This window comes from Aspergillus fijiensis, assembly GCF_003184825.1.
Source record: "Aspergillus fijiensis CBS 313.89 unplaced genomic scaffold BO72scaffold_12, whole genome shotgun sequence".
NCBI lineage: Eukaryota > Fungi > Ascomycota > Eurotiomycetes > Eurotiales > Aspergillaceae > Aspergillus > Aspergillus fijiensis.
Genome location: NW_024468988.1, coordinates 512,570 through 532,510, shown reverse-complemented (window position 1 = coordinate 532,510; position 19,941 = coordinate 512,570). Strand labels below are relative to the sequence as shown.

General features: G+C 51.9%; 6 protein-coding genes across 6 annotated transcripts; 4 read left to right on the top strand and 2 right to left on the bottom strand.

Moving 5' to 3' along the window:
* The first annotated feature begins 3,943 nt into the window (after positions 1–3,943).
* Positions 3,944–5,791, top strand: BO72DRAFT_35456 (uncharacterized protein). The gene is made up of 3 exons (XM_040940713.1): positions 3,944–5,041; positions 5,277–5,543; positions 5,609–5,791. The coding sequence occupies exons 1-3, from the start codon at positions 4,111–4,113 to the stop codon at positions 5,686–5,688; spliced, it is 1,278 nt and encodes a 425-aa protein (XP_040803745.1). The 5' UTR covers positions 3,944–4,110; the 3' UTR covers positions 5,689–5,791.
* Positions 5,792–8,744: 2,953 nt separating this feature from the next.
* Positions 8,745–10,831, top strand: BO72DRAFT_446036 (Zn(II)2Cys6 transcription factor). The gene is made up of 3 exons (XM_040944202.1): positions 8,745–9,105; positions 9,163–9,198; positions 9,276–10,831. Exons 1-3 carry the CDS (start codon positions 8,999–9,001, stop codon positions 10,729–10,731), a joined length of 1,599 nt encoding a protein of 532 aa, XP_040803744.1. The 5' UTR covers positions 8,745–8,998; the 3' UTR covers positions 10,732–10,831.
* Positions 10,832–11,991: 1,160 nt separating this feature from the next.
* Positions 11,992–12,906, bottom strand: cnaB (calcineurin regulatory subunit B; the record flags this gene model as incomplete). The annotated part of the gene is made up of 4 exons (XM_040941059.1): positions 11,992–12,403; positions 12,551–12,624; positions 12,692–12,744; positions 12,798–12,906. 4 exons carry the CDS (start codon positions 12,904–12,906, stop codon positions 11,992–11,994), a joined length of 648 nt encoding a protein of 215 aa, XP_040803743.1.
* A 353-nt stretch (positions 12,907–13,259) lies between these two features.
* On the top strand, positions 13,260–15,822 carry BO72DRAFT_399701 (enhancer of polycomb-like protein 1). Its single transcript, XM_040942136.1, has 4 exons — positions 13,260–13,599; positions 13,740–14,222; positions 14,279–14,575; positions 14,629–15,822. The coding sequence occupies exons 1-4, from the start codon at positions 13,441–13,443 to the stop codon at positions 15,427–15,429; spliced, it is 1,740 nt and encodes a 579-aa protein (XP_040803742.1). The 5' UTR covers positions 13,260–13,440; the 3' UTR covers positions 15,430–15,822.
* Positions 15,823–15,893: 71 nt separating this feature from the next.
* BO72DRAFT_475915 (ribosomal lysine N-methyltransferase) lies at positions 15,894–17,892 on the bottom strand (the record flags this gene model as incomplete). Its single annotated transcript, XM_040947361.1, has 4 exons — positions 17,442–17,892; positions 16,734–17,326; positions 16,446–16,673; positions 15,894–16,385 (listed from the first exon to the last, which is right to left on the bottom strand). Exons 1-4 carry the CDS (start codon positions 17,590–17,592, stop codon positions 15,894–15,896), a joined length of 1,464 nt encoding a protein of 487 aa, XP_040803741.1. The 5' UTR covers positions 17,593–17,892.
* Positions 17,893–18,021: 129 nt separating this feature from the next.
* On the top strand, positions 18,022–19,926 carry kae1 (O-sialoglycoprotein endopeptidase). The gene is made up of 2 exons (XM_040944201.1): positions 18,022–18,597; positions 18,824–19,926. Exons 1-2 carry the CDS (start codon positions 18,246–18,248, stop codon positions 19,549–19,551), a joined length of 1,080 nt encoding a protein of 359 aa, XP_040803740.1. The 5' UTR covers positions 18,022–18,245; the 3' UTR covers positions 19,552–19,926.
* Positions 19,927–19,941: the final 15 nt, after the last annotated feature.

The window sequence follows — 19,941 nt, the reverse complement described above, 5'->3', positions numbered from 1 at the left end:
AAGCAGTATGCAGCATGCTGAATGACAGGACGTTCAGATCCACAATCGGCACAAGCACCGGCTGTCTGGACCGGCACGAGGCCTGCATGCTCTTTCTAGTCTATCACTTTTGATAATCGCCCGTGACGAGGAAGAAGGAGGGGTGAGGCTTTCTCCGCCTCACTTCTCCTTTCTCTTCTCACCCTCACCCTCTCTCTCTCTCTCTCTCTCTCTCCGGAGATCGTCCAATACCTCACTCACTTCGACAATTTGGAATTTCGTCATCACGGACTGTGACTTCCGGCCCCGAATTTGGCACTATCTGTCTAGCCCTAATAAAAGCCGTCTCTCTTTAGGTGATCGTCACGTCATACTACTACGTACATAGTACCTTAACCATTGAACTCATCAAATTCATCGGGGACCACCCCTGACGAGACTCCGTCCTTCGGATGATAAGTCCCCGAAGTGCAAACGGTGCAAATCCGAAGGGATTGATTGAGGGAATGAAGACAAGGAAGAAAGAAAGCAGGCAAGCAAGCACGAACGAGCAAGAAGAAAGCAAGAGAGGACCGAGCGGGCTCCACCTGCGAGCAACTCCGAGAAGGCTGCTTTAGCTTGTCTCGATGGGCGCGATGCCGATCCCCCTGGCTACCATAAGCATCGCCTCCATTGGCTGCTTCTTTAGTGCACGACCTTCCCAGCACGCTGGAAGGTGTGCGACTCGGCGGCTTAGCCAAGCACCACAGTAACTACCGTACTCCGTACACTAACTACTACCTTAGTTAGTGACTACCTTACCTAGTAGGTACAGTTTGCCAGGTGGTACGGTACCTACCATACCTACCTGTACCCGGTAGTTAGGACAGGTACAGTACAACAAGTACAGTGCATTGATGACCCTTCTTAGATAGGGACTTTTAAACTCGGCGCTGTGTTGGTAATTGTCAGTCTTAGACCTCATGTCGAACTTGGGAATTGCGGCTAATCTAGGTCATCTTGGATAGTTGCAGACATTACAAACCAAAGTCTGACACCTCGAAATCCCCCAATCATCCAAGATCTTGGGTTGGACCAGATCGCCTGTGAGCGCATGGTCCCTCCCTCTCTTGTCCATATGGAATCGGCCTCCGTCCATCAGCTCAATCCTTCGACTCTCTGTGGTCAATCCGGGCAGCAGCCGATCCACCTCCCAGGTCCCCGGTATCCTTGCGTCCCAGAAAGCGGTTCTTCCCGTGGTTCTAGTATACTATACCTTTCCTTCTTCTTCCTTGTAAGCCTGACTGACGGTCCATCGCAAGTGTATTTCATGAGACTGGACCCCGGCTCTATTGCCTCACTCATTCTTTATACGATTTAGCCCGGCATGTCTCGCCTTGTTCCTTCGGTATCTACTCCTTCCGTTCGATCGGGATTTTCCACAACCTTGGTTGGCTCTTTGCCACTCCAACCACCGCCTCACGGACGGACATACATTGGAGCCTGGTGGATGGTTCCTGGAATGGTGTGGTGCATGGACCCAGGACGATCACCGAAATAGCGTTTCGGGAGGGCTTAACTCTAAGGCCCTCGGGGAAGTCGGCTCAGGGCAGCGGGAAAAAAAATAAAAAAGTCAGAAGTTCAGAACGGATCCTTCCAATTGCAATTATTTGGAATGATTGATGGATGGGGCTCAGCTAAAAACAATTCTAGCGATTAGACTAGTCCCAGCGACAGTCTTCATTGGGCCTGCTACCAACTCTGGGTGTCTGGATCCGGGTGATTAACCTTATCGGATTCTTGGAGAAAGTGCCATGATGGCTGCTGCTGCTGCTGCTGCTGCTACTACTGCACCTGCACCTGCAAGGTCGAGGAAATGTCTAGGCATTGTTAGTACCGCACAGAGTACTTTTTGTTTTTCTTTCATTCCTTTTGGGATCGATTTATTATTATTTTCCACTCAGAAGTCCCAAATAGCCCCGCCTCGTGTCTGAATTATCCCCGTCACGATCCCTTTGGGCTGGCAGGGAGCCCACGAATCACACGGCGCCTGGCCCTTTTTTAATCGGTTCCATTATTGTTCTCCCATGTCATAAAATCTGATGGATCGGAATCAGCTACCCCTCTTGGGCGTCATCATATCCACTCTGCTTGCCTCCGTCAGCCGCCCTCATGGTCCTGAAAGCCCGTAATGCACGCCTTGGACTACCCAGAGTCCCGACGGATTGGTCGACAGAAGAAATGACTGATGATCAGCTGGCTGGTAGTCAGCCCCCGTCCCCCCCCCCCGGTAGTGCGTCTACCGAGACCATTGTATGCGCCTGTATCTAGTGTGTACCGTCGACATGGGTTTGGGCTTCTTGGTGGAGCGAGGAAGTGGCTGAGGGTTTCAAGGGGGCTCGATCGATGTTCATCGTGGGGAGTAGATTGGGCTCTCAACAATAATCTATACGTGACTCTGGGTAGCACTCGTCAATCTAGTTCTGAGGCGAGGTTCGAGAAGGAAATCGAACGACTTGCTCGATCATTCTTTCGCACAAATCTAAATCTCATCTCTTCATGCAGTTGGTCATCATAATAGGCCAGAAAATACCTAGAAAGGCCCCCGGGGAAGCAATTTTAAGTCTAGGGAAATGTGAAAAAAAAACTGGTAAAATTCGAACTTGAACAATCCCGGAAGGGTGAATTGGTCTCCATCATCAGTCCTAGCTAGTAGTTTGATTGACCTGACTGACTGACTGATTGATTGATTGATTGCCTACTTGACTGATTGATGGATGGGATAGATGCTACTAGACAATAGGCTCTCTGCTCATCATTTCTTTTTCTCTCTTTCTCCATCTGCCAATTCTTGTCCCCCCCCTTCCGTACAGTGAGTTTTCCAGCTTTCCCTTCCTTTCCTTTTAGTGTCATTTGTTTTCTTCCTCGTTTCTCGCGCTTCGTGGATCGGTGACGATATTCTTCCTCCCTTCCCCTTCTCGAGGATCATTCTTTTTCTTGCTTGTTTTTTTTTTTCCTACTCTTATTTTTTATTTTAATTTTTATTTTTTAATTCAGCTTTTTTCTTCTTTTTCACTCTCCGATTCCTGCTTTTTCAATCTTCTTGGATACTTCTCTCCGATCATCCTCTCCGCTCCCCACCGCAGGCGCAAGAGAAGCCCGAGCAGAAACCTGATACAGGCGCTCGCTTCGCCCGTTCCATTGTTCACAACATGCTGCTAACCTGAACCCGAACGACCTGAATCACTCGGCCCCCAGAGGACTTTTTGATGAGTCTCAGTGGATCAAGATTGTCCTTGCTATGGGGCTGATTCACAGGTTCCTCCAGCTACTGGGAACTGTACTATAAGTAATCCGTGCATCCCAGTCCTTTGCTTCCTCCGCTGCTGGTCCTCCCCCACTCTACAGCCCCTCCATTTCAGTAGCTGGGATCCGAAGCAAGCAAGCAAGCAAGCAAGCAAGCCACTGAGATTGACTCCCAATATCTACCTATCTTCCTTTGGGCTGCAAACAAAGGGGCCGTCACCACTCCATCTAACTTCATTGGTTCTACTTCCACCCACCTCCTTCTCGAGTTATAATTCCCCTGCATCTTTCCACGCGGACCCTTCCTGCACTGCCATTCCTGCACGGTGCTTACTGCGGTTAAGGGTTTCGTTCTTCTTCTCGGATGATCTTGCACTCTCGACCATACATATAAATCTAGCCATAATATCACTGTCTGGCGGTGTGACTAAAGCATACATACTCTGCTTCCAACCAACCAGTTGGCGGAAGCGTCGTCTTCCCTCACAGGTGCGCAGGTGGTTTTTGAATAGTTTGATGATTGACATTGAACATAGCTGATTCGTGAATGGTTCCATCTAGATCGTGTGGGCTGGTTGTACCAGCGTCCCTGTGCGGAAGTGACACACCGTGGGGTCTCCGCGCGCTTACCTGCGAATCTTGTTGGCTTGAATCTCAACTCCCTGCCAGCAAATCAAAGCGACTACGCGCGCGAGATTGCAAGTGACGGTGACTCTGCTTCAGACTGAAAGAATAAAAAAAAACCTCCCCAAAGGTCGATCTCTCGCCAAGCTGGACTCTTACGCAAGCCCGCCCCTGTCCCCGTCAGCGCATTGGTCCTTTGACCTCGATCCAGTGCGTCGGGGGATGGATGGCGATATCCTGCGCATGAAGCAGCATGATGTAAATGCCCGCTTTGCAACCAGAACCGGGATGTCCCGTCGTGGTGCAGCGGACCGGTTCAGACAGGCTGGGGCCCCATCAGCAGCACGTGGAGGTGATGCATCCTCGCACGCCACGGGGCGTCCCCGGATGTCCACCTACCTGGACTATGGATACACAGAGAGTCCCTTCCAGGGCGGTCCGTTGCAGGGGAACGAGTTGCAACCATACCCCCCGACGTTGCGCGACCAGCAACAGCGCCAGCAGCACCCGTCAGTGCACCAGCCTTTAGCTTCCTACGACTCCGAAATGGTATACGACCTCAGTGGACAACAGGGCCCAACCCAAGCCACGTACGAGGTGGTGCCACCACCATACTCGGCACGGCAATCTGCAGCGATGGAAGCCCTGTCCAGCCAGTTTGGTGTTCCACAATATTTCCCTCCAAATGAACCGACAGGCACTGGGGTTCCAGCAGTAGGGCCGCCTTACTTGCCGTCGACAGTCCCGCTTTCCGCTTATAATCCGCCGCCGCCAGGGGGCATGGGACGCTCGAGCGTAACGCACTTTTATCAAGCCAATATGGCCGGTTTGACCTCCATCGGCCCTGGCGAACGAATGGAGCAACAGCAGCAACAGCAGCAGCAGCAGCCTTCGCCCCCGCCGCCACCGCAACAACAACATCAACAACAACAACCGCAACAACCGCAACCACCACCATCGCAACAACCACAACAACAGCTCCAACAGATCCCACGGACGGACTTCCAATCAGCCAACGTGAGGGAAGTGTATGCACAATTTCAATGCGCGGTGCAAGGAACATTTGACAATACGCGCGCTGGCCGATTGGTGGAGGCCAGCCGATCACTCTTAGAAATCTCCGAATGGCTTGTGACTAATGCGCGGGAGCTCGGTATGTTTTCCTTTAGCGTCCAACCCAGCGGGTCTCGCCAGTCTAGACTCCACCTTCCTCTCTCCTGGACCGGTCCACGCCATGCATGTACTGCGTAAGTAATTAGAATCACCTTGAGAATCAAAGGTACATGGTCGTCTGCTGCTGGCATCAGCCCACGGAGAGGATAGGGTAGGGTGGGGCGGCTGAGCAAGTGCCCTTGCGGATTGTGAAACTGATGGTCAGCAATGTATAGGAGTGCTCCGAGATGAGCAGACATTCTACGCCGATCGACTACAACTCTGGAATGATTTCAATATCTGCTGGCTTGCCCTCTGCCAAAAGCAAAAAGATATGGCCGAGGAACTGTTCCAGACAGGACGTCAGCCACCACAGACCAGTCTCCTCAGCAATGAAGCCATGGACAACCTGGGTAAAGAGCTGATCCAGCTATGCGATCGAATGGAACAGCATGGACTCGTCGATTATCAGCTTGGGATCTGGGAGGAAGAGATTCTCTCTGGTAAGTGTTTGCCAATCGAAACATCAATCGGAGACAAGAAGTTTAATTAATGATCGATGCGGCAGTCCTAGGCCAATGTCTCGATATTGTGGAAGACCGGCTCGACTTCTTCCGTTCGCACGCAGTAACTGTAGCCTCCCGGTGATCCACCAGGAAGCTCGAATCTCCTGAATGTCGCGGACCTCCACTAGCGAGTAGCGACATTGACCTGACACCTGAGACCGAGCTCGACTTAGGGCCCGCGTACTTTTGGAGAAGGCTCCTCTAATGCAGGTACTAAATTAGTTAGCTCCTGCCGGAGCGAGGCCGGGGCGACGAACTATCGATTGACAGTCTTACTGTCCGGCTCTCATGTCCTCCACCTTTTATGAGTACTTTCGACTTGCGGTCGGGCTCCATAAAATCTGGTCCCCGGGTAAGACCACCAATTTAATCCCTATTCCTTCGGGGTTGGTGGTTGGCCTAGCCCCGCTGGCTCACTCTCAGAGGCTGAAGCCCACATGGCATTCTCGGAAATATTATCCTCATGCCTCCTTGTCAGGTACCAAGACCGCTCAAACCCGACTATCTACAATGGTCCTTTTTTTTTTGTCTAGGCCGACAGCGGTGGAAGAAAAAGCGCTGATTTACACGAACACGCAATTGTAAAATCACTTTTTTAGTTGTTCTGGCGTTCAGGGCTGAGGAGATGCCACCGTCACGCAGCACACGGGTCACTTTTCTATTATGAAGTTAATGTTCCACATATAGGATGAACGATGGATGGATGAACGAACGAAAGGGGGACCAGGCGCATTCGAAAATGCGGTTATAGATATTTATCCTCTCACATATTACTATACAGTACTCATCTCAACATAGCCACTGGACATACCTATTTCACATGTGTTCCTTTCATCTCGGTAGCCAGTTGACGCCGGAAAGCTGTGCCTACACCTTCACTTCTCTGATCGAGCCCTCGGTAAAATATGGGTGGTAGGTTTGACTCTCTTGGATAATCAACCTATTCTGAATACGGCAAGTACAGAGATTGCCCGTAAATGGGCGGTTCGCTTGTTCAGCCCGTATCTCAGAACATCCGCTCAGTGGATGCATATCTCCACCCAGCATTTCCGAAAAAGTATCGAGAGCAGTTCGCGAACGCCAAAACCAGCCAGAAGAGATGGCAAAGGTCCGAAATTCGTTTTTTCTTCTTGCGATACGTACAGTATACTTGTTGCCCCAAGATTCCCGTACTTTTTGCACATTACGATCCCTCCAGATCGAGGAAACATGGTTGGTTGATCGAACCGAGTCGATAGAATGGATATCGCCATGTGTCCTCCCCCCCCCCCCCCCCTTCCCGGGGGCTTCTTGTTCCTGAATCGAGGCAGGCGCTAAACTGGATCTTGCCTCCAGCATGAGGCAAGCAGCGGAACAATGAGCATAGTGTTGCCTTCGATCGAGTAGATCATGTACTTGTACTCAATGCTCAGGGGATCGATCTGTTTCCGATCCGGTCATATCTCCGCAGCCCCGTGACTCCTAGCCCACGCCCCCCCCCCCGGAAGGGTAGAGAGAAGAGCCACGCAAGCATCGCAAGCATCGAGCAGATCATCCCGATGGAGTGGTGATGGTGGTGTGGGGGGGGCAAGGGGAAAGGGGAAAGGAATCTGACATCTCGTCTAGATCTCCTCCCGTCCGAGAGTCATCCCGGTTCCTGGGACTATGATATTTTTTTTCATCGAATAATTTCCGTTCATTTGATTCTTTCCTTTTCAGCCCCCAGGAAGGATCTTAGGGCGATCACTAGTACCTAGGGTCTCGGAGGTACCTGGTTTGGGAATCGTGGGTAGAGTCACCTCGTGGATCGCGGGTTGGGCGTGAATCTGCCTGACTGATGTGATAAAGTACGGTGCCTTGGTTTGGCTGGGGAGCTCGGTTCGATTGGGGGAGTAGATCATGTTGGAGGGTATGCTGGATTTGGGGTCTGGTGGATTGGTTTTGTGTTTTCCGTAGGGGCAGGGGATCAGGCTGAACTTTTTGAGCTGTGCTTTGGGTTAAATTGTCCGTGATTATTTTGTAGGATAATCACATGAAAGGTAAACTTGGGCCTGGGCACTACATATCACTACGGATGAATTGGTTCACTCACAATCCTCGGTCATAGTCAATCGGACTACATCCTCATCCACATCGGTGATCAAGCTGCATCTACATACACATCAATGAGCTTGAGCGGCAGTGCGACGATAACGAGGGCTAAGGCCATTCCATTTCATCTGCATATGCTCTGGGGCAGAAATAGGACCTTCATCCAGTGCTGCTGTACCATGGTCACCTACAGCCTCATGCGATATCAAATCTCAGGTCTACCCTCACTTCTCCAAGGGGTATTCGTGGACGACAGGGTGTACTGAGATCGACTGCTTCCCAAGATCGAGAATGAGTAAGTATAGTCTGCACGACCATCAGAGCAGCACTGTGCTTCGATGATCTGAGCGCCCAGCTAAGGTCGAGTTGTAGAACGACATGGACGTGGTTGTTAGAACTAGAACCCTTCCAGCAACTAACTTAATGCGAGACAGCTCAATGGTTAGTGAAGACGAGGAGTATAAGTCCACCAGGTGACAGACAACGAGCCGTGAAAGAATCCCTGATACTGACTACTGTATGAGACATCACTATTGTTAATGCAATGGATGCCTACATCAATATAGTAACCTACAAACGCATGCAGTATTTGATAAACGGGATGATGCAGGTGAGCTTGCGTTGGCCGGCAACTTCATTCCCAAGTACTGAGACTTACTTGCCGCGGGATGCACCGAAGAAGTCAGTGCTCAGGTTCGAACCTCAATTCATGGCCTTGGTGGATGCTAAGTTAGCTTATATTACACTGTGCATTGCTGCTGGTGACTTCTCGCGCCCTGAAAGTCTTGGGATGACGCTTGGACGGAGGTGTTTCGAACTCGACTGATGACGTCTTCAAGGATGCTTGTTCGAGGTGGGGAGTGATTGAGAGACTGCCGTCTGAGAAAGTGGTTTATAGCCAGGAGACTAAGGCTCAGGGACCTGGAAGGAAGAGATCTTCTGATATACTCGTATAGCGGACATGGAATGAGATGTGGAGAAGACTAAATCCGTAGGGCACGTGACCCCGTCATTTCTTTGTGACAGCGGATCTTATCACTTCAAGCCGAGCGATTCTCCTTCCATTCTCAGCGATTGCTCAGACGCTAGGATGCAGCGGATCCCTCGGCTTCATGGCTTGTCTTTTCCAATCATACCATGCTCAGTGGCTTAATTCCTCCTCAAATCATCATGTCTCTGCCTGCATGTCGTATTTATTTATTCCTGGTTCACCGACAGTCTGGCTTGGCGCCAGCTGCCTAAGAGGACATTTCGTTTATGCTCACCTGCATTGACCTGGTGGTTGTTTGCTGGTCCACTATCGTTGCCATAGAATCAGTCTAATGGCGCCCACCGCGATGGGAGAAAGTTCTTCTCGTTTAAACAAGTCCGGCAGGGTAAGGCTGAAACAGTGGGCCCCGAAAGTCAAATCGGGTTGTATAACATGCAGGTATGCCTCGTGGGAAGATCGAATGACTCCGAAATAAGTGCCCACTGACCTCCTAAGGATACGACGCATCAAGTGCGACGAGACGAAACCGAGGTGAGAGAAAGATTTATCCGGTTCGATCTAGTGAATCTCGCTGTTCCAGCCCGGTCTGACGCCCACAAACATGGTAGCTGCACGAGATGCACATCGACCGGAAGAAACTGCGATGGCTACGGCGATCTTGCTCTCAAGCAGATGATCAAGCCACCACACCTGTTGCAGATGTCCTCGGCCTGGGAACAGGTCTCCGGCAACACGATCGAGATCGAGAACTTTGCTTTCTTCCGCTCCGTCACCACCACCGACCTAGCGGGCTTCTTCGATATTGGCTTCTGGACCGGCAAACTGCTCCAGCTGGCGCACCAGTATCCAGCCCTCTGGCATGCCATGACCGCGCTGGCATGTGTACACCACGACTTTGTGACTGATCGAACCCCGAGCACCGTCGCACGGGTCGGCGACACTCCGAACATGGGTTTCGCCTTGGTGCAATTCAACAAATCCATCCAATCACTCCGAGAGCTGCTTTCGAGGCCCAGTGTGACGCGTCTGGACAAAGTAGTGGCGCTCAGCACCTGTCTCTTGTTCACCTGCATGGCGAGTCTACAGGGCCGTCAATGGCAGGCCTTTGTGCATATCAACTCGGGTCTCAAGATGTTCCATCACTGGGACTTGGGAGTCAGGAAAAGCAAAAGACTAGACCATGATCGGGAGGTCGATCTGTTACTGGTGGCCTTTACGCAACTCGATACCCAAGCCCGCCCATACCTCCCCAACCAAAGGAACAATTTTCAGTGGACAGACAGCCAAATTGTCCTGTCATCCGCCAAGGAGCCATTCCGATCCCTGCTGGACGCATATCTCTCCCTAGAAGTTCACTTCAACAGTCTGATGCGACTCATGATGAGCAAGGAATTCGCCAACCCCGCTCGCGTTGCTGAGAACCTCGTCAAGAAGCAGAAATGCGCCGACGACTTCGAACAGTGGGACGTCAGGCTGAGCGGCTTTGTATCCAGCGCGGCTCCTTCCGAGACAGATGACCGGGCCCTCGACCTGCTCTACATCCGTCGCATCTTCGCACACGTGTTCCTGTCCCTCGATTTCACCAAAGGCGAGCTGTGCCATGACGACTTCTTCGAAGATTACAAGCGCATGCTCAATCTGGCCACGAAGCTGTTAGATGACCTGAACTCGACCCCTCAAGCGAGCAAAAACACCTCGCATCCCAACTTCTGTCTGTCAACCACCGTGGCCGAGCCATTGTTTCTCATTGCGACTCGCTGCCGGGAACCCACAGTCCGTCGCAATGCACTACGCTTACTTCAGCGATACCCGCGCCGCGAGGGGATCTGCGAGGGGATGGTCGCCGCAAAGATCGCCGAGACGATGATTGACATTGAGGAGAAGGGGTGTCATGGAGGACAAGCGGACTCGTGTACAACAGGACAGTGGGTGTGTGGGGTTCACCGCGTGGCGATCGTGAACTTTATCCTAGTAGCGGAAAAGCAGATCAAGATCCAGATCCAGACCGTCGAGGATTTGATGCTGGGGAGGGCCGAGAGGGTCCTGGTTACTAGTTACTGGTAATCTTTTTCTAGAATACTGTACATAGATCGGGTGTGAACCGTATATCCTCTTCTAGCGATCCAGCTCGAGCACTCAGGATAGTCAGGATAGTATAGTAGGGTGATTACTATCCCTTCGTTGAAATCACTTAGTATCCTAGTCTTGCTTGCCTGATAGAGTAGATTGATGAACCTCAACCCTGAGGGGAAATCAGGAGCTATACATTCGCCGCATCTGGGAACCCGGTTCCGATCTGATTGAATACGCGTACCCAGATTCCTCTGATCTACTTGGGGCGTCGAATGAGCCAGCCTGCAAAACCGTGACTCCACAAGAGCGACATGGAGCTGAACGTTGTCGTTAGCTTCAGCTAATCGAATCCCGTTGTGCCCCTCCAAGTACTACCTAGTCACACTACGCATGCTCGGAGTCAAGTTACCTCTCTCTCCTTGATGACTAACTGGTATTGCTATTGGTTTGGTTATCTTAGGGCGCTGTCCAGGTTGCTTCCGCGCAGACAAGGTGCTTAAGGTAGTTAGTCTTCAGCCCATGGGCGGTTTTTGTTCTCTGGGTTGGTTGATATTTATCATCTATGCGAAGTTACCCAGATTCTAGGAGCAGATGCCCGCAGACCATGATTTTGATGCAGCAAGACTTCGTATGAAAAACATATTCGCTAATAGTAATGTATGTAATTAGTCATTCCTATTTACACTCGCCCCTTCCTGCTCCGAATCCAGGGGGGGAGGCACGAGGAATAGAGCCCAACCCCAGAAGTATTCATGCACTGCATTGCTAGTTCAAAGATCGTAAAGGGAAGGGCGCTGGCGGAAAGCGAAGCGGAGGATTGGTCTATGCAGGCGAAAGAGCTCGAGGGGTGAGGGGGTCCGTCATCGCTATCATAATCATGTCAAAGCGAAGCGGTGGAGTTTGGAGGGAGTCGTTCGTTAGTTCAGTTGAGGTTGGCGAAGTCGAGATGCAGGGCAGATAGCAGCCGCGATCGCAGTCGCAGTCGCAGTTGTAGCGGTAGCAGGAGATTGCAAGAATGAAGGTCAAGTTCCATGTCGAATCGCAAAGGGTAATATTTCGAGGGGAAAGATAACAGCGCAGAGACGGGAAAGGGAATCACGAATTGTCGTATGACACACACACGCACGCGCGCGCACACACACACCAGAACAAAATACCCATGAAATTGAGATCAAAGACACACCACCCTCTCGACTTCCAAAGTCATGGGTACACACCACTTATCATCCGACCAACGACTAGATGGAATCTTTACCACCCCGGCAAGTTAGCACCACCCGGATCAAAACGGTCGACGAAGCAGAACCAAAAGAGGTGGGCGAACATACTCAACGTCATACTCAAACTAACGTCCGTATTCTCCACCATTTCCGTAAACTCCTCAAAGCTGATCTTCCCATCGCCATCCTTATCGGCCTCCATGATCGTCTTGTCGACGATCTGTTGCAGCTGCACATCCTTCAGGTTGTTGCCGACCATCATCTTCAGGACGATGAAGAGCTCGCCGTTGGAGATGTATCCGTCGCGGTCGATGTCGTACACCTTGAATGCAAACCGAAGCTTCTCCTCCTTGTTGCCCTTGGAGCTGAAGGCCGACAGCCCGGAAACGAATTCTTGGAAGTCGACGTCGCCGCCACCGTCCTCGTCGAAGATGGCGATCATTCTTTTTTTCGGTGGAAGTTAGAGTCTGTGATGGATCTCTGGGGTGGGTAGTGAGATGATAGTGGGGTAAGGCGGCAGAGGTGAAGCGGGGGTGTGAATTGCATCAGGCATGGTAGGTCAAAGGAAAGTGAGGGAGAGGACGAAGTACCTCGTGGCGAGTGGGTTGGATGATACTTGAGGCAAAGAAAGGAATTCATCGCGATCAATAGTACCGGAACTATCCTGTTGAATCACACAGAGTTGTGTCAGAATGGAGTCACATGTAAGACGCCGCACGATCAAGACAAACCTTATCCAGCTTCATGAAGCGCTTGCGGAGACGGTCAACTTCATCACGATCGACTACACTTCATTAGTTTCACACGATAACCGTTCTCTCGAAAGGCTTGACCCACAGTTGGAGGCAGAAACTATGTTGTCGAGAAGCTGAGAGGTGCCGACCGAGCCCCTGCGGCGGCGCGCATCGTACAGGGCGGCATTGTTGGGCTCACTGGAATGGTCCATGGTGTGGGCTTTTGTTTTGAGCGGAATGTAAAGGGGAAAGGGTGTTAATGGCCAATGAAATTCTTGTCTGTTCAACGCGATTCAACCAGGAACCACAACCGGTGAAAGAAACGAGGCAATCAGAAAGCTGCACAAGAACTAGATTTACTCCAACAAGTACGGAGTAGATGAATGCCGAATGCGGGAGGGAGCGAGAGGGACGGAGAACAGAGGAGACTCCCCCGGCAGGCGACACAGACCAAAACGGCACTTTGATATCGACCAGCCCCGCACTAACCCGAAACAGACAGGCAAGCGAACCCCTGAGGCCGTGCACCGGTCCAAAACAGGCCACTGCCGGGTGACATTGCAACGTCAACTCATCCGCCAGTGCAAAGACTACGAGATTTCCATCGTCCATATCCCCCCCTTAACCATCCACTGCCATCACAAAAATACGTCTACGTGCTTTCGCATGATCAGACCTATCTACTGATACCAATTTTGGGTCCCCCATCCCATGGTCAGCGGCCGATCTCGCGCCCCAAAGTTCGTATGACTAGGTACGGGGGTATGGGGAGGACGCGCCCGAAAAAGCTCACCTCCAAGGCCTCCATCCCCATAGTCCGCGAACATGAGATAGATCTTATCGAGGATGAGATCCAAAATGCCCTTCAGCAGATTGAGACCGGTGTCGAGAAGGCGGAGGAGTCGGTGAGTCGTGTTCTCCCCCATCTACCGCTGGAATCCCTGCATATGTCACGTGACATCATCGCGAACCTCACCCGTCGTGAAAATTTTGCACCCGCCAGTCCAGGCCACAACCACAGCCCGCTGACGCCTACCTTCTACAGGAATTCCATCTGCAGGTCGCTATCAGTGCCGCCGCCCAGGGCAAAGTAAAAGATGCCCATATTCCGACCCCGGAGACCGTCCTCAGTAACCTCCGATATGACGAGCTCTACCCTCCAGTCTTCTCGCAGCCAGCGACATACATCCGCTTCTCCTCCACCGTCGAGGACTGCTGCGGACCTCCATATTGCATGAACGAGGACGATGATGTGTTCCTTAAGAACTTCAACCAAAAGCGCGATGCCGCCAACCAATGCACAGAAGACAACTTCGAGGAAGTCATGAGCTTCTTCGAATTGACGTCGAGGAAAGAGCAGCCGTATGCTTGTGTAGATAACTCTCCGGTCATGAGTTTCGAAGAATTCCAGGAGGCGATGGACCCAGCCGTAGACGACAGCGTAAAGCGTTTCGCCAAGGACATATATGACTACTGGAAGTCGCGACGCATCAGCGGTGGGAATGAGCCTCTGCTCCCGACACCAAAGGTGAGTCCCTGGCGCAAGAAGCGGCAAAGGTTATCCGATCCGCTAACAGTTCACAGGCTGAAGCTGGTCGGGAAGCTGATGATACCGACCCGTACGTCTGCTTCCGAAGGCGCGAGGTGCGGCAGACCCGCAAGACTCGTGGCAGAGATGCGCAAAGTGCGGACAAACTGCGACGGCTCAGAAAGGAACTGGAAGATGCTCGGCAGTTGGTTGCACTTGTACGTCAGCGTGAGTTGGCGCGCAAGGAGATGCTCGCCGTCGAACGGCAGGTCTTCCTGCAGAGATCCGAGGTCAAGGATATGAAGAGGAAACTCAATATCAAGGACGACGACGAGGATCTTATTAACCAGAGAGTAAGAATGATCATGACCTGCTTTCAAGCCATATATACTGACCATGCCACCAGCCCAAGAAGAAGCCGGTAGAGGCACCTGCTGTGCAGCGCCCAGCACCTCCCCAGCTGCGCATGCCCCCCAAGGCGGCCACGCAGCCAGCAGAAGACCTGCAGCTACTGGACGATGTCCAAGCGGAGAAAGAAAACGAGATCATCCGCGACATCAAGCAGAACATCACGAAGCACATCAAGTGGAACGAGGGTTATGTGGATTTCACACGAGCACCGCTCTCCCCGTCACCTGATCGGACGTTCGATGCTGCATTCCGCCCTGCAATCACCACCCAGTTACCGACGCCACCATCGTCGGAGTCATCCGACAACATGCCGGATTCAGCCATAGATACCCGCAGTGCCATTGCCCTCCCGAATAAATTAGCCCCCCATGCCATGGAACTGAGCGAGGACACGAGCAAGATGCCCTCATTCCGGAGACGTATAGGACGCGGGGGTCGTTTGTTCATCGATCGCCGAAACCTTGCGGCTCGTTGTAGAGTTGAACTGGATCCGTGGAAGGCTGATCGATTCAAGTACGATCAGGAAGATTCAGATGAGGAGCTCGATTATGTGAGGGACCAATTCGATATCCAGATCATGCAACATCGAGCCATCATGGCGGCAAAAGCTCGCGATCAAGCAGCAGCGGCAGCGGTTCAAGCTCATGCGCAGGCGCAGGCAGCTCAAGCCCAGGCCCAGGCCCAAGCTCAACGAAAGTTGCAGGCCGAACAGACCACGGCCAGCAGCAATTCACCAAGCGGGGGGCAAGCAGGGGGATCTAATCCCGGGCCTGGTGCCGCTGTCTCCACGTCTTGAGATGTGAGCTGGATCTCTTCTCTCGTTTTCTCCTCTCCCACATCTTGATCTTCCACCCCGTATCCTTTTAATTTTTTCAACCCCATGTTCAGCATCTGGCAGGCGTCATCTGTCATTTCCCCTTTTACCTTACCTGTACTTTTACTCACGCCATACCCTCATCACCCTTTTATTTTTCCTGAAACGCGGGGAAGCATATGAGATCCGGGATAACGTCGCCGGATTGATGCGCTTTTCTTATGACATGACCCCTGATCTTATGCAATTGCCACTGTACATAGCCTGTTCTGTCCCTCTTTCTCTTTCTTCACTTGAGCAGTCGATAGACTCTGTACGAATAGCGAAGCGACGAGGTTAGTAACGAAGAAAACAAGAATAATATCAATTAAGATGAAAGAAAAAAGAAAATGAAGACTTTTCTGTAAATTTCGAATATAGTCAAAGATGAGGGGTAATCAAGAGCTTCAAGATCTGAAAGCCTTGGGGCGTCTCGATTCGTCGTGGTCGTCGTTGGCAGGGCGCTTGGCCGCGGTCCCGTTAGCCTGATTGCTGATTTGGTTGTTGAGCATCGTAAAGAGATTTTGCAGAACTTCTTTCTCGCCAAGGCGGACTTGAATAGCCATCGCCTTGCGGCGCATGTATGTATCAGCAGGGTTGAGGGCGGCTGGCTGGCTCAATTGAGCGAGAAGCTCCTGGTCTTGTGCGATGGTTGTTGGGTAGTGCGCTTGGTTGAGCTCCAGCGCTCTACCAAGTATGGTAGCTTCGGCTTCGCCAAATGTCGGCTTGGGAGGCTTGTTCTTGGACATCTGCTTCTGCAGAAGTTCTGGCGACAGCGATAGAGTCTTGAGCAACAGAAGCAATTCATCCTGGAGGATGTCTGTCAACTGATCTTCAGGGGAGGGTCTTGGGATGGCATAGCCGTCATCAAGGAGTTCCAACTCTTCTAGGAACCGGAGCTATGGTAAACATTAGCATGGGCAAGTTGGAAGCAGCAGACCTTGGAAACAGGAGTATACCGGAGGTTGCAATTCAACATCAGCATTCGAAAGACCCGCTGCCTGACATATATTGCTGAGGGATACCTCGATGACATCGAACGGAGCATAATTGTCGGTGACATACCCGTACCGTCGCAGGAGGTCTGACCGGGGGATCTCTCCGTAGTCATTGAAAATCTCCTCGCCAGCTCCGATAGGTTTGATAGCTTTCATAACAAGAATCTCTTCTTCTTGGAAGATGCGAGCCTGTATAGACGCATTAGTTAGGGCTATGAGGCTCCCCATAATAGATGGAAGGTCACCTACATTGTTTCGATTGGCATCTGCGTTGAGCAGATCGGCCAAAGGGACCATGCCTTTAGACGACTGTCCTTCCTCTTCGTCTGAAACATAGCCATCTTCTCCATCGCGTTCATCTTCATCCTCAGGCTTCTCGATATCAAATGCATAGGCCATGATAAGCGACCCCATGGTATGAGCCAGGTGGAGGAGAGCTTGCGTACCGACATCTCCTTCAAAAGAGGCTAAACCGTCGATGGGAGGGAACAGGGAAGGGTTTGCCCGTACAATGGGGGCTACGGTCTTGAGTATGGATTCTTCTGCGCCCTGTCGTCCGATCTTGTTCACGATGGCGCTGCCTTGAAGCTCCGCAAGTTCGGCTGGGGACCAAAACATCAGGGTGTCAAAATTCCGAGGAAGGACTCTGAAGTACTGCGCCCATGGGGACTGATCACCGCGAAGATACTCATAGATCATGACCACCATGAGAGAAAGCCATGGCCCAAGTTCCTCCAGGTCGTGGGAGACCAGGCCCTTCAACTTCGAATTCTGAACGGAGAGGACATGGGCGCGGGGGATGGTGAAAAGCTCTTCGCCTTCTTCGAGATCGAGTCGAGCCACTGGTAGAGTGACACGAGAATATCAGAGAGGGGAAGACTTCCACAAAGCAGGCATACAATGAGATAAGACCCATGCGGAACAAAAATCTCGTTTTAGGGAGGGTGGGAAACATACCGACACCTCGGCCGGCGCCGCTGGCCCTCAGATCAGCGATCTGAATCTTAGGGTTCAACTTGACGCCCGGGAGACTAGACAGCCAGGTGATGAACTCATCTGATTGTTGCTGGAAGTGATTTGCGTCTGGAAAATGGGTAGTGGAGGACATGATGTGGGACGACAAGAGGTCAAGTTGTGTGGTGTGAATTGGCTGTCACACCAAAGAAAAAGGAAATTGAGCAACCCCCCACCGTCTAGCAGCCGCGGAAATTCAAGGGGAGACGGAAATGAATCCCAAGAGAACAGGGGGGAGAGGATGGAGAAAGGTATGGCGTGGTTGATAGAAGTGTCACGAGAAGGAGGAGGGGGGGGAAGGTGAAGAGAGAATGGGAGAAAATGGGGGGTGGGTAAGTAGACCTGAGTAATTAGTAGTTAACTTAGCGACGCTGATAGACCGAGTAGTCCTAACTTACTCCTCTCCGTACTAACCTACCACTTTTGAGTGACAGGCAGTTCTTAGTTCTAACTACCTTAGTACTTTGTCTGTACCGCCGGATAAACGCTGCGGCGGATTTGCCGTCCCAAACTCTGGCGACCAATCGATAACGTTGCTGATAAAGCCGAACCAGGCCCGAATTTGCCCCTCCATCACTGGCTCAGCTCGACCAGGCGGCCTTCGCGATTCATTTTTTGAACAGCTTCTCCGAAGCGGTGATCTGTCGGCTTAGCTTGCAAATCGTTCAATCGATTTGGAATCCTTTTTGCGCAGAAACCCTAGTCATTCTATACTCCTCTACTCTGCGTTGCGCTGCGCCTTCCACCATGATTGCCGTCGGAATCGAAGGCTCTGCCAACAAAGTCGGAGTGGGCATTATCTTCCACCCGGAGGATGGCAGCACCCCGCAGGTGCTTGCGAACGTGCGGCACACCTATGTCACTCCTCCCGGGGAGGGCTTCCTACCCAAGGACACTGCCCGCCACCATCGCGCCTGGGTGGTGAAACTGGTCAAGCAAGCCCTGCAAGATGCGCGGGTCTCTGTCAAGGATGTTGACTGTATTTGTTACACCAAGGGTCCTGGCATGGGCGCCCCTTTGCAGAGTTGTGCCATTGCCGCGCGCATGTTGAGTCTACTTTGGGGCAAGGAGCTGGTGGGAGTCAACCACTGTGTTGGACGTAAGTACAACGTCGTCATCTCTGCAAGCCCGTTATCAAGATCTTCTTCCATAGGGGTGCCTTGTGGGGAAAGACGCGACGCATTGGCCCCCGTCTAATATCTCCAACTCTTCATCTGCCCCCCTCCCCCCTTTTCTTCTACCCACCCTTGACCCTCCTTGGAGATCTTGATCACAAAAAGCCGCAATTGATCCACCGCCGCGTCGCTAACCCTAAGCTTGAACAGACATTGAAATGGGTCGGGCCATCACCGGCGCCACGAACCCAGTCGTCCTCTACGTCTCCGGCGGAAACACCCAAGTGATCGCATACAGCTCGCAGAGGTACCGCATCTTCGGCGAGACCCTTGACATCGCCGTCGGAAACTGTCTGGACCGCTTCGCACGCACGCTACACATCTCCAATGACCCTGCGCCGGGTTATAATATTGAACAGTTGGCCAAGAAGGGCAAGCGACTCGTGGATCTGCCCTACACCGTCAAGGGAATGGACATTTCCATGTCTGGAGTTTTGGCAGCGATTGATGCGCTGGCCGTCCAGTACGGACTCAATGGGGAGTGGGACGAAAAAGATGACAGCGCGGACTCTGCCCAAGGGGAAGCAGACGATGGGAAGCCGACTCGTGCGGATTTGTGCTTCTCACTGCAGGAAACCGTCTACTCTATGCTGGTGGAGATCACGGAACGTGCGATGGCGCATGTTGGATCGAAGGAAGTGCTGATTGTCGGTGGGGTGGGATGCAATGAACGGTTGCAAGAGATGATGGGTATCATGGCTCGCGACCGCGGGGGCACCGTACATGCCACGGATGAGCGATACTGCATCGACAACGGCATTATGATTGCCCAGGCCGGTCTGATGGCCTACAAAACTGGCTTCCGGACGCCGCTTAAGGACGCCACTTGTACGCAACGGTTCCGCACGGATGAGGTTCTAGTGAAATGGAGGGATTGAAACGTGTGCCGATCTGATTAAGAGTTATGATTCTCATGATATAAGTAATAGAACTTAGACAAATGTCTTGAACGATGCCGCAGGGTTCGGCGCTTGAAAGCCATACTTAGGTTGACACTGCAAGATGAGTAGTCAATCGCTCACCGACTGATCGCTCCTTCTATTTCTATATCAAAGACTACAACCAAGACCCAGATAGTTTTGCGCCGGAAGCTGTGGGGATAATGTGTCATTTGCGGACTGACCGGCCCCGCTTCGATATCGAGGAACTGGGTAGAAGCTTGTTTCGAGGATACATCACACAACTATTTGTATGAAGTAAGGCGAGAACGCCAAGGTACCACAGGACCGTTGGCCGGCACTCAGGAGGGCTCAGTTATCAGCCGATTC

Coding starts and splice junctions, on each gene's coding strand:
- BO72DRAFT_35456 (XM_040940713.1), top strand. CDS start 4,111: ATGGATGGCGATATCCTGCGCATGAAGCAGCATGATGTAAATGCCCGC. Junction 5,042..5,276: donor GACTAATGCGCGGGAGCTCG/GTATGTTTTCCT, acceptor AGCAATGTATAG/GAGTGCTCCGAGATGAGCAG. Junction 5,544..5,608: donor GGAGGAAGAGATTCTCTCTG/GTAAGTGTTTGC, acceptor TCGATGCGGCAG/TCCTAGGCCAATGTCTCGAT.
- BO72DRAFT_446036 (XM_040944202.1), top strand. CDS start 8,999: ATGGCGCCCACCGCGATGGGAGAAAGTTCTTCTCGTTTAAACAAGTCC. Junction 9,106..9,162: donor TCGGGTTGTATAACATGCAG/GTATGCCTCGTG, acceptor TGACCTCCTAAG/GATACGACGCATCAAGTGCG. Junction 9,199..9,275: donor TGCGACGAGACGAAACCGAG/GTGAGAGAAAGA, acceptor CAAACATGGTAG/CTGCACGAGATGCACATCGA.
- BO72DRAFT_399701 (XM_040942136.1), top strand. CDS start 13,441: ATGACTAGGTACGGGGGTATGGGGAGGACGCGCCCGAAAAAGCTCACC. Junction 13,600..13,739: donor TCGAGAAGGCGGAGGAGTCG/GTGAGTCGTGTT, acceptor TACCTTCTACAG/GAATTCCATCTGCAGGTCGC. Junction 14,576..14,628: donor AGGATCTTATTAACCAGAGA/GTAAGAATGATC, acceptor CCATGCCACCAG/CCCAAGAAGAAGCCGGTAGA.
- kae1 (XM_040944201.1), top strand. CDS start 18,246: ATGATTGCCGTCGGAATCGAAGGCTCTGCCAACAAAGTCGGAGTGGGC. Junction 18,598..18,823: donor AGTCAACCACTGTGTTGGAC/GTAAGTACAACG, acceptor AAGCTTGAACAG/ACATTGAAATGGGTCGGGCC.